Source organism: Gymnodraco acuticeps, unplaced genomic scaffold (genome assembly GCF_902827175.1).
Source record: "Gymnodraco acuticeps unplaced genomic scaffold, fGymAcu1.1, whole genome shotgun sequence".
Classification (NCBI taxonomy): domain Eukaryota; kingdom Metazoa; phylum Chordata; class Actinopteri; order Perciformes; family Bathydraconidae; genus Gymnodraco; species Gymnodraco acuticeps.
The window spans coordinates 291,998-305,395 of NW_022991588.1; the positions used below are offsets into that span (position 1 = coordinate 291,998).

The window sequence follows — 13,398 nt, forward strand, 5'->3', positions numbered from 1 at the left end:
AAAGGCTTACACATTTTAATATAGATTATAAAGCCATGCTTCACTATGAAATGAGGTGTAAGATTTGGTTAAAATCGTTATATACAGTCTAGGTAAAAATGTATAAACCAGGGCTTTTATCATTTTAGTTTAATTTGCATTTTAGTGTTGAATATTATCAAACAAATATGTTATTCATCAAGTGAGCCATTGAGACACATTTTGGCACACACTGCTGTCCATACAGTGCAGTATATCAGAGTGATTATTTCATGTTATTCAAAGCCTGCATGTGAGGACAGTAAAAACTATTATTTATATTTGTAGCAACCAGACTTGTATCTGCAATTTTTTCACGTTTTTTTTATTCAGTCTTTTCAGCCATACAGTGAGAGACAGTGAACATTTTAATGTTTGACTAAGCAGAATTGTTTTCATCAATCTCATTGAGAACAATTCAAAAGTACAACATTTCTAAATGATAACAACAATCTTAATCAACCACCATTCTTTAAATACTTCAATATGACTCTGACAACATGATTAAACTAACATATCATTATAGTAAAGATTCTCCATCCCCATATTAATAAACAATGTGACTAATTATGATTATCAAGCAAGCCTAGATTACTACTAATGTTATAATGTGTGTGAAATGGTAATATGACAGTATGACATTTCTGACTAACGTCTCTCAATTAATATCTGTGTATAACATCATTGCTTTGTAAATCATGACGTACTAAGCTGGCACTCAGATTGGGGAAGGACTCAGCTCTCAGTCAGGGTTTGTTACTGGATGATTGGTTTTCTCTGTCTGCTGTACAATGTAAAGTAAACAGCCATGGCAAGGATGACAATAGTCAGGACGACAATGCAGACAATAACAGCCACCACGGGGCTGCTGTAGTTGCTCTCAACTGGTGTACCTATGTGAGCGGGGAAGGAATAAGGCATAATGGCATCACACAGTACTACACCTCATGGTAATATTAGTTCATGTTGCTAATTACTGACTGAGAAAGTAACATCAATAAACACGATTCTTACCGTAAGAAGCTGAGAAAGTTTGAGCTTCTCCTGAAGATGAAACCAAACTCAATTAATAATTGACAGAGTTCACTTGAAAAAATAAGTTGATGAAATTAATAATATGATTTTTATGGAAATGTGATTATATGTTTTCTTGTGACCTGGTGGAACTGAAACCACTACGATGTATGCATCCTAAATATGAAGCTAGTGCCAGTTGCCTGTTACCATAACAAGTTATTTGCAAATAAAATCATAATATTTCGTGCACAAGTTGTTTTTGTGCCCTAACTTTACAAAATCTTGATCATAATGAAATTAATGAAACCTGTTTTTGTTTTTTTCACGTTATTTGAAAGCATAAAGATAATGTGTTTACCTGCTAATAGTGGATGTTCAGAAAGTGCTTCTGTGGTTTTAGGCACCAACAAACTATGTTTTTATTTTGATACATTCAGAGGATTCTTTTTGTTTAAAAAAGTGTACCCAGTACAATTTGCACATTTGATGGTACTATACCATTTATATCTTTTTTTCACAAAGGAAATTGTTATTGTTATCAGATGAGGGGATATATCAGTTCAATTGTGCCAAAAAGACTCACCACTGGTTTGTTTTCCCACCAGAATGGCAGGCGAGGTGACGGTAGCATTGGGCAACGCATCCTGGACCGCTCTCTTTCTCCGATTTGTTGTACAGTCCTGTTCAACATTAATAAAGATAATCAAAACTACGGTGTATAAATGAACTATTGTAAGTAACTATTTGTGATATCTTTAAAGAAGGTCCTTTTAAAGGAAATCTGGTGTCTACTCACAGGGAACAATTTGCTACACGCCAACGGCTCACAGAGCCTGGTGACACAGTGCAGGAAGAAGGTGGAAACTGTCTTGTTTTTGTGCTGCACAAATCTGAAGGCCTCAAAGGAGAAGTGTGCCTCCTGCTTCTCTCCATTAAGATCCACCTTAGTTTGTGGGTCACGGTTACACCTTGAATGAAAAAATATGGCAATGTGACTGCAAGTGGGGAAGTACCATAGCTGGATTGGATTGGAGTGTAAAAGGAGGAGGTTTCATACTGTGGTAACTTGTAAACTTGTATTGAGACTCACCCAACAAAAAGGTCATAATAGGTTAACTGAATGGGATCTGGATTTGTTGTTACGTAGCATCTGTCTAGCATCACGTTGAACCTGTGAGGACAGACAGGTGTTTTTTAAGTATCTTTTCTTGATGTAACACAACGTTTGCTGTTAGCTGCAGCATCATAAATACCTGTCTGTTAGATTGTTTGCTTTAACTGCAACATAAATCTTGGTCTTCAGATTTAGTCCTGTTTCTGGTATAATCAACCTTTCTTGGTACAGTTCATCCTGTTCCACAGAAAAATTAATACAAAATGCATAACATCATAACATTTTGAAACATATTCTCTGTCAAATTCCTAAAGAGAGAGTAGAACTTACTTTGAAGAGCAGAATACTCAGTGTGCTGATGAAACTACCATTGTTGTCTCTTATGGCAAGACTCGAACCTGATCTGTATCGAATGAAAATAAACTTAAATTAATACAAATTTCCCTCAGTGCCTATTTCCCATGCCGTGTTCAGTGCTATTCATGACATACTCACACGCTCAGTTGGGTGTTGTTCACGAGATACTGCATCGGGTAGAAGCAGGAGAACTTGTATAAGATCTGCGGGAGATAAGTGATCATACCTGAAGAGGGGTCTACTGAGTTTATAGTGCCAGAGATGTTGACATACTGGACTTTGGAGAAGTCAGCAAAGTCTCCAGTTCCAACCTGATCGGATATCTGTTGAAATAAAACAGCATTTATTTCACAGAAATCAGTGTCTGATTCATTCTTTGATGTATGAGTGACTAAATAATCCTTGAGTTTTATATACAAAATGAAAACTTTTACCATATGGCACCAATTATTTTTTTAAAGGTATAGTAAAGAATACCTTAAAGTCATTGTTGCAGGATGAAACAGAACTTTCATTCATTGGGAATCTGAATTTTAAGACTGGTGGGGTCATGGTCCAGTCGGCAGTCCCATAACACTCAGGTGTGTTTATCTGATTATTGAGGACCATCAGAGACTCATTGTAAAGTGCTTGGTACACTGGACAAATGTAGATGCTCAGGTCCATAAACTGAGTGCCGCAGTCCACAGTGATGTCCGAGTTTTCTGACGGATTTTTAAAAAAAAGAAGGTTATTCAGGTAATTCAAACTGCGATGGAGAAATTTGAATATCAGTCATTTAAGACTATGTGTAATAAACGCCACAAACTTGGAGCTCTGTTTGTTTCGCTTAGAGCGCAATCTTCTGGTAGCTGGGCCTCAGTCCTCATAAAGAGGCTAAGCTGGCACACAAGGATGATCAGCCTCATTGTTCTGAATGTGGACCTGAAAGAAAACAGCAAAACAATGGGAACTGAGGCATTCACCATCTTCTTTCAACCTTAGTGTACACTAGGGAAATCCCTACAAAGGTAATATAATTACTTCAGGCCATTATGCAACATACAATCACTCCAAAGAAGAAACATGAATAATTCAACCAGCGCTATCATGATTTATGTAGTGTTTTAGAAAAAAGTAGCTTGACATAAAATAACTAGTATATCCTTCAATTCGGTTACATTTAAAACCACTATATCTCGACACAACATACTATCATGCATTTTATTCAAATTAGAAATAAACTTCCATTATTGATCACATGGTGACCTCTCAGATTAAATTGCATATGTCAGGTTTGATTTAACAACCTAAATGAATGCATGAAAAAATAATTGCAGATTTTTCTGTGTTGTTGATAGACAAATTATTAAAAATTACATAATATATTAATGAAAGAGGTCTATTTGATGCAAAGCATTATAAAGCCATAAAACCTACAGTATGACACCAGCAGAAATATACGTTATAATGTTATCTCAGGGACTCACCAGTAAGTCTTCATTTTCTGTCTTGATATCAGCAACCAGAGCTCTGCATTTATACTGTCGCCTCTACAGGGGCGTGTGCGGGAACATCTCACACAATAGTGTAATGTGAGTGGAGCTTTTAACATCTTTAATTTCATTTTTTTTAATATTGTACATACATTTTGAATTTGATTAACAATAAATCTAAAATTAAGAGGGTTGAAGATTCACCTTCTATTGATTGTAACATGCAGCTTTTAAGCCACTTTTAATCCCACATCCAGCTCTCTGTCACAGTTCACTGGTGTTTTAGAATACTGTTTTGTTATGAGGATTTATTAATCAGCAGTTTGGTTGGAATTATTAATGTGACGATATGACTCTCACAGCGAAAATGTAATTAAGCTTGTCCCATCCTCAGAGAGCTCAGATAGACCAATAGAGACATTTGAGGATTGTGTGATTTTCTTTGAGAGGTGAAAGTTACAAGACAACATTGTTTTATCAATAGTTTGCTTTTAATAATGTGTTTAACAGCAGGGCGCCAGATTGATTCTGAATTGTTTCCCCCTTAATGCCACATTAACAGAATGAGCTTTATATACCCAGTATTGCAATGGCAATCATCTCATCTGGTCTGGCATAAGATGCAACTTGATGTTAATTCTAGGTTGATGTAGATAAAGATGCTGTACGATAGAAAAACCTTTTGTTGCTGTGTTGGGTATGGGCATGGAGAGCTTTGCATAAACCTTAAGAAACCATAACATATACATAACAGCAGTGTTTTATTTTTCGTAGGTTTATGAAAGAGCAGGGTCAGTGATCATAACAAGGTGCACCTATTCAGAGATCTTATGATGTGATACTAGTCTCATTATTGTTCTACAGTATACTTTTTGTAATGGATCAGTTTTTGTTATGGCCTCAGGCTGTAAACTGTATATTGAACACTTCAGTGCTGTTTTGTACAGTCAGCCAATAAAAGACACACCTATCTGAGAGAAATCCAAAGTCTTTTGTGCATCACAACACCAAAGAGACTCCTGAGTAACTCGGGTCCCCAAAGAACAGCACCACAATACACCATGACGATACATCCTGAAAAGGGTGCTTGTTATATTACTTTACACGTATCCAATGTCAAATGCCAGTTTTAATCTCCCCTTTGTTGTCCAAATACGTTTTTGTCCCCAAGACATGCCATCAGTGTGACTGAGGGCACATTTATTTCAAACTTGGGCCCATAAGCAGCAATTGTGGTCACACTTGGGAAATAAAGAAATTAACCTGGTACAAGCCTGTGTGCCCAAACCAGTCATTCAAATCTCTTAAAACATCTGCAAAAACAACATGCTGGGACGAAGCTAGTATATAAGACCGGCACAGACCCAGACTCATCCAACGCCACTCCACCTCCACCTAAGCAACAGCGGCTGGATTTTAACCAAGGGACTGCTATCCAGGGAAAAGTCGATAAAGCCATTGCACGGTATGTTGTAGAACACATGCAGGCTATTGCTACAGTGGAGTCACCCGCTTTCAGGGAGCTAGTTAGCATGATAGCATGTCCGGGCGGCACACGGCATATGGGACGGAAAACGTTTTCCAACTACCTGGAGAAAGAATATACAAAAATGGAAAGCCAGCTAATATCGATGCAATCCAGATTGCATATAAGGCATGTCAAGTTGATCAACAGATTGTATTATTCTCCAATGCAATAACAGTACTGAAATGAAGGCTATAAGGGCATTAATGGGAGCACTTTTTTAAAGTAACTAAAAAGTTACTTTTTACAGTAACGCATTACTTTTTTTGTAAGTAATCAGTAAAGTAACTGAGTTACTTTGAAATGAAGTAACTAGTAATGGTAACTAGTTACTGGTTTTCAGTAACTAGCACAACACTGGCAATGGGACGTCCTTTCCTCCGGAGCGTCACGTGAAGCGACGTCCGTTTGTGATGACCCTGCACAGCTGATCGTCTGACAGCAGCCAGCTCTGTCCCCGTTATTTCCACACACCCCCCCGCCTCTGTTAGTACCGGTTAGTACACATTTACTGACACAAACATTTGTATCATCTGTTTTTGACCCAAATAAATAAAATTAAATAAGAACTCATTCTTAAAAAAGATAAACGCCATTCTTAAAATGTATAAACGAACAATAGTTTGATTAATATTGATTAGAGTGCACAAAATAAATAAAATAATTCAGAGAAGAAAAAGAGATATGTTATCTATCAAAACCCAGTTAGATTAACATTAATTGGACTGCATACTTTGTTTGTTTGTTTGGATATGTAGCAAATTAACATTTTAAATAGCACTTAATGACTGAATGGAAATGATAATAAATGAAAATGTAAAACGAAAAAAGCGATCATGAAAATGTTTCCAAAAAATGAATAAAATGATTTTTGACCACTTTGTTGTTCAGATATATCACATATTTGTAACTAAATGATACATTAATTGAAACAAAACACGGTATAAACTGAGGAGTGAGTCCCGTGAGGTTCATGTATTTTCTTCACTCCGCTGGGAAACTGCTCTCATGTCAAGAAACATCAGATCAGTGCATGCACTGCATCGTCCAATCAGTGAGCGATACACAGTAAGGGGGCGGGGCGAGTGTCTGAGGATTTAATCGAAGGATGGTCTGGTGGTTCCTCGGTTTTAGCTCCTCCATTATCGCTCCTCCGGCAAAAATAAGGCCATTGGGACCAAGCCCCCAGGAAGTGCGCCGGAGTCTGATGAGAATATTCGTGCTGGTCAAACGGCGGTACTACACTTCCTTTTGGTTGCTGGGCCCGGAAAAACTTTTTCCCATTGACTTACATTGGGAAAGAGTGGTCTGTAACTCGTTGGATAATTTTTTTTAAACTAAATAAACTACCCAGTATGAACATTTGTATAGCCATTATTAAAAACATTCGTTCCTCAAGTTGTAAAAATGTGCTAATAACGTTATTCTGAGAGGTATTTCCCTCGGCATTATGAACGCGCATCTAACCCACGGGACCGCGCCGCCCTGCACGTTCATGTTACGTGTTCAGCACTACATGAGTTTCTCTTTATCCATGGATGCACAATAACGACGGACCATATCGCCTTACTGCCAGCCCACAGAGCTGTAATAATGGATATATTGCACATGTTTGCTGTAATTCATCATTTGTAAAATATTATACTACATGGGCTGTATGATGTAAATCTTGTACTGTAAATGTTGTATTAAATAAAGTTAATATTACCGACGTAGATTAACGTTCCTGTAGCTTCTTATTGCACTTGCAATTGTTTTAGTTACTTGTGGGCTACTTAACATGAATAATCACAGTTACTATCCTTTTACTCCATCACATTTCAAAAATAAATAGGCTATTGTTATTTTAACTCCACCACAGTAATCCATCAACAGCTTTACTTTTTAGATAAAGTTTTAACTCACAATTGATCATAACAGGCTTCAACATATACATTTTTATATATTACCAAGTGGTTTCATGTACAACCCACACAAGTATCATGCTAAATTAAGCTCTGTTGCTTGGATATCACTAGATCCTGATGTCAGCGTAATATAAAAGTACATAACGATTGATGTGTAACTTAGCATCATTTACTAGCTAGCCGCTAGCTGCTAACTGCCGCCTCGTTAATATAAATCCAGTACCATGCTGTCATGAACGCGCGGTGCTGTTACGTGTACGCAAATTCACGTGCTTAATGTGAACGAGCCTTTTGGGCGGCGTGGTTAAAGTTGCGCATGCTCTATGAGTGCACATACGGGTACTTCTCAGGCATGCCGGGTAATCTGTGACGTTTCGCTCTCTCAAAAGTTGGGCCATTTTGTCATCATGCGCCATTGAGCAACTCTCATAATGAATGAGGCCCCGCCTCCCATGCTGTATCCAGTTCTTATTATACATCCATGATTAGGACGCTACTCAAGATGGCGCAGACAAATCAACTTCCGGTGAGACAGAGACCGAGGAGCGAGGAAATGAAAAATAAGAGAAGTGAGAAGGGCCCTGCGTCTATCGTTTTTCCAACCCAGTTTAGATCCCACTTCCGCATTACGCAAGCATCGACCCGGCGTTACGTCACAGCATCAACCGCGTTACATCCCTATGGTTACATCACTGCCTCACGCGGCACACCCGCGGAATCTGACAAGCGAAATACCGTCCTTTTAAACGCCGCATAATATACAATATACAATATAATAGTGCTTCTTTGTCAATATGACTGACGACCACACTTATGCAGTGCTGAGGAATGTTAATTCATCATTTAATATTAATTCCTGATGGATATAAGAGGGATACATTAGCAAACATCTGAATATATATTCAATATTCTGCACTTACACCAGCTGATAAGATATATAAAACGTTTTAAACGACATTTGAGGATACACACAGGCTATTTATAGATGATAAAACACCAGTAATACAATCTCAGGATATGGCTTTGATTATAGTATCATTTACTTTCAGTCAACAAATCCTTTGGAAAGACAAAAAACAACTATTCAATATCCTGCTTTACCGCGACCGCTAAACTGCCGAAGATGAAGTCTATGACGCTATCGCGTAGAGCTACCGTCGAAGCTTGAAAAGATGAACATTGCTCAACTTTTGCAGCGAGCACCTCGAGAAAAGCTACGCTTTGCTCCCACAATGCAGTTCGGCGAAGCGTGACGTCACCCCATTCAAAGTGAATGGGCAGAAGCGTTGAAGCTTCAACGCACGCCGCTGTGTGGATGAGCCGTAACGCAGCGTCCACACGGCGGCGTGCGTTGAAGCTTGCCGTTGGGCGTGTCTGAAACTCGACCAACAACCAATCACATTAATCTCCCGCCCCGGACACACAAGCACGCGGTTTGATTAGCTAGAGCTTGTACTGGCATATGATTTGATAGATATAGATAAAGAATCGGAGGGATGAAACCCTCTTTAATGCTCACACATGCAGAGCACACAGCACACACAGTGAAATGTGTTCTCTGCTTTTAACCCATCCTAGTACCAGGAGTCTAGTACTAGGAGCAGTGGGCAGCTATTGTACAGCGCCCGGGGAGCAATGGGAGTGGGGGGAGGGGGATGTCCAGTGCCTTGCTCAAGGGCACCACGGCAGGGCCCAGGAGGTGAACTGGGACCTCTCCAAGTAGCAGTCCACACTCCATATTTAGGTCTGTTCGGGGACTTGAACCGGCAACCCTACAGCTCACAGACCAAGCCCCTACTGACTGAGCCACTGCCGGACCGGATTGGCTGATGCTTCCGTCGAAGCTCGACCAACGCGAGCAAAGCGAAGCGACGGAACCACAATGCAGTCCGGCAAAGCGTGACGTCACCCCATTCAAAGTTAATGGGCAGAAGCGTTGAAGCTTCAACACACGCCACCGCTTGGACGGGCCGTAAACACAGCTGACAGCCGCGGTGAAACTCGAGCGATTAGAGCAATGCGAATATTGGGTAGTCTACCATAGTATTTACATGGAGATAATATTTATAATAATAACTAATGCTTTGACAAGTGTGCAGACAAGACGGCAGGCGAAAAACCTTTTAAAATGCGTGTTTTCTGAATGGAGATAGGATCGATCAGGCTAAACTAACCTGTAGCTGCTCCGTCCACACTCACAACAACGGCATACAGACATAAATAAAGCAGCGACTGTATTCGCCATGACATAGACAGTCTGTGGTTTGTACATGTTTAACTTTTGTCCAGTTTCTGAACAGATATGATATGAGGAGCTGTGAGCTCTGAGTGTGTGCTAACAGCTAACGGTTGATGTGTTGGCACCTATGGTTGGGACATGTTGCGCTGTCGGGTGCTGACCAATCACGAAGCGTCATTTCTGGACTGGCAGCAAAAACAACCAATCACAGCAGTGCTTCTCTGGCTGGCTCTGTCCAATCACAAACAAGAAGTGTTCTCCCTAAAGGAATACCCTTTCCGTCCAATGTGAAATGCTGTAGTGTTTTCTGAAATGCTGTTGTGTTTTCTGAAATGCTGGAGTGTTTTGTGAAATGCTGTGGTGTCTTGCACTTCAGGGCCACCGTAGAAAAGGGCCACATAGAAAAATATGTCAGAGGACAATTAAGAAAAAGACAGCTGTTGCATGGATCTCTGAAACTCAAATGGCTGTTTGTAAAGTCTTAAAGGCCTATAATCAATATGTCTTCATAAAAAATGAATCACATAATTGTACGTGTAAGGTTTTTTTCACCGAACCCTGATTGTGTCTTCACTTACTGCTTTTCCTGGATAACCCAAGTAAAAAAGGGGATCTTGGTGCGTGCAGTCTATTAAACTGTCTATAACTGTTTTAGAGTTCATACCATAAACATTAGTCTTTAGTAACAGGACAAAACATTGATATCAAATACTGTTTGTCTGAGCGCCCTGACTTTGGAAATTTAGAAAGCTTCAAATAATCCTGTGGCAAGCTTTTTGTTTCATTTGTACCACCATGTATAATTTGTATAATATATATGTAAACCTATCTTATCATAACATATCTTTTCCTTCCTTTCCTTTTTTTTAATATTGCAAACAGGGTCAAAATTACCCAGAAAGTATTGTATTGTTTGTTTAACCTTACAATAGGTTAACTTTCAACAGCATCTTTTGTGTACATGCTGTACACTGAGTCACACCATTACACACACGCAAAACCTGAGCAGTATCATAAACTTGTTATGACTTTAACATAGGAGGAGCCCTTTTTATTTAAAGTCACACCCTGACAACTCTTTATGTACTGCACTATTAATGGAAAACCAATTCCTGGGTTTAATAATCTGTGACCCATTTGCAGGTATTTATAGGGGATCCATCCTCATCTCAGTATCTAATCTCACATGAATACTTATGGCGCGTTTCCACTGCAGCGGGGTAGCCCCGTTTAAGCGTCCCTAAGCGTCCTCGCTCTGGCCTCGGGCTGCCTCGCTGGCCGGCCCAGGCCGTGGCGCATTTCCATTACAGTTTAGGACCTGGGGTAGCAACGCAGTGTAGGCGGGGCGATCGGCTTTGTTTTTGTTCACATTTCGAGTTGTTCCGTCGAGCTCCCGCTGGATTTGATCATCCCCAATGAGATGTAGGAACGTCGTCACCTCCTCGGTCGACCACGGTGTGCTTTTCTTATTAGACGTAGCCATTTTTGTAGCTCATCCGTTTACAAAATGCTGTTTATAAAAATGCTGCAAGCTTGCTTCTAGATATATATGCGACGCTAGGGATGAACTCGCGCGCAATCTTGTGACGATTCTCTCTGACCAATCAGCAGTCGAGAGTGTTGACGTCACTAGTTCAGCCCTGGCCCTGGTCTGAGGGAACCACGATTTTATGAGGCCGGAAAAAGAGGGAAAAAGTACCCGCTGGCCGGTACTAGGCTATATGGAAACGCCACCAAAAACCGGCCTGGCCGCTTGAGGACGGTTAAGGAAGCTTAAACGGGGCTACCCGCTGCAGTGGAAACGCGCCATTAGTGTTGCACTGCAGATGTAGAGGTATTAGACTTAATTTCAGTGTCCTGGATGCTTCTAAGGGACTTTATGAGATGTAACCTGGCACTTAAAGGTGCAGTTGAGCGTTTCCGTTCTCTTTGTATTTGTGTTTCCGAAAATATGTATACTGTTCTTCAACTCTCCATTTCAATGGTGGATGCTTTGACCCATAACACCTAATGCATTCAAAAGCTTGAGTACTTAATTATTTAGAAGGATTTCTCATAATACAGAAGAACAACCCCTGTCAGACCACTTTGTATATGAAGTTATTTATGATTACTTTTACTGATTAGTATTTCAGCAGCAATTTAATCCTGTGGTTGCTGCTGGTGATACTGATCGTAACTAAATGAGAAGCAGTTGCGTTCTGTGAGATAATAAAACGTTATAACATCATCATATAACATAGGACTAACTTCTAGCTGCCAGATTAAATGAAGTACCTCAAAATCTTAATCAAGTACGTTACTACAGCCTATGTTACTTTCCAGCATGAATACCTATGACATGTGAAAAGCGCAATAAATGTTTCATTATAATAAATTGCACGAGGCCTAGCCTACTGTAGCCTGTTTGCATACTAATATGTTATATTTTGAAGAATATACAGGTATAGGTGTACTAACAATCAGGGCCTTATCCAGGATTTCCTAAATACCGAGGTCCAAACATGCAGGGTTCGGGGATATACCCCCCCCCCCCCCCCCCCCCCCCCCCCGAGGATTTCTGGGATTTTCATGATCTAGTTAGGTGCTTTTTAAGTCCTGTGGGGGGTCAAAAATGGGATAATATATCGATTTCAAACCATGTCAGTGGGCTGCAGCATCAATTATTTTTATGTTGTTTAAAAAGTATGCCTATTGTCTATATTGTAAATGAAGACTAAGTTATAGATAGATAGATAGATGGATAGATGGGGTTATTAAGCCTACATTATTTTTGTGTGACTGTACCTGCAGTTCCTCCCTGACTTCCATCACTTTCTCTCTCTCTCTTTCTCTCTGCCTGTCCTGTCTCTTCCTTGCCAAAGCTGAGCTTCGACTGACGTAGTCTTTTCATTATATCTGAGTCAGTGTACAAAGAAAACAATACAATGTTATATCTTCAATGTTTTACTCAAATTGAAATGAAAGAAGAAGAAAGTTTGGGGCTCTCTGCTGGAACTGCTACCCCCGCGACCCGACCACGGATAAGCGGGAGAAGATGGATGGATGAAATGAAAGAAAAGCATTACGAATTTAAGACGTTTGTTAAAAGGTCATCCTTCTGACATTGGATGAATGTAATTAACTTTAGCTCTCTAGCTAGTTTATTCACGCAATTTAAACCAAAGTATAGCCTATAGCTGCAAAATAAGTTAGTGTGCATGTTGTCGGACGTCCACTGACTAACGTAGTGCGTTCACACAGGATCTGCTGGTCATATGATGTCCTGATGAACAGAAACACAAGCAGCCCACTGGACTCAGATCTCTAGATACCTCATCACTCCTCCGCTGCTCCGATACAAGTCAGGGCTGCGCTGCGGTGGTTTGTTGATGTCGTCTTCTTCTGTTTGCTTTAATCGAGGCTACGTAGTTATGCAGCGCCCCCCATCGTCAGTAAATGGAAGTACTAGAAAGAATCTCTTTTAGTGCAGTTATTTCACACATTTAGTTATATACACAGCTCGGAAGAAATTACCGAGGTCCGGACCTCGGTGACCTCAATGGTGGATACGGCCCGAACAATATTGCCTGCATTTACTTAAAGTGATTTAAGTAGGTTAATTTGAATCTAATACAACGACATACTATTCCTTTAGTAAGACTTTCAAGGCATGACTATTCTTTGTAACTGAGTTTTTCTTCCGTGTTATTGCTTACATTTTAATCGAGTAAAGTCATATTCTTCCAGTAGGCTACTGTTCTCAG

General features: G+C 39.9%; 1 protein-coding gene across 1 annotated transcript; it reads right to left on the reverse strand.

Moving 5' to 3' along the window:
• Positions 1–365: 365 nt before the first annotated feature.
• On the reverse strand, positions 366–4,859 carry LOC117533901 (zona pellucida-like domain-containing protein 1). The gene is made up of 11 exons (XM_034197937.1): positions 3,976–4,859; positions 3,315–3,430; positions 2,984–3,210; positions 2,645–2,829; positions 2,480–2,552; positions 2,289–2,386; positions 2,126–2,206; positions 1,832–2,003; positions 1,619–1,715; positions 1,033–1,062; positions 366–911 (listed from the first exon to the last, which is right to left on the reverse strand). Exons 1-11 carry the CDS (start codon positions 4,110–4,112, stop codon positions 775–777), a joined length of 1,353 nt encoding a protein of 450 aa, XP_034053828.1. The 5' UTR covers positions 4,113–4,859; the 3' UTR covers positions 366–774.
• Positions 4,860–13,398: the final 8,539 nt, after the last annotated feature.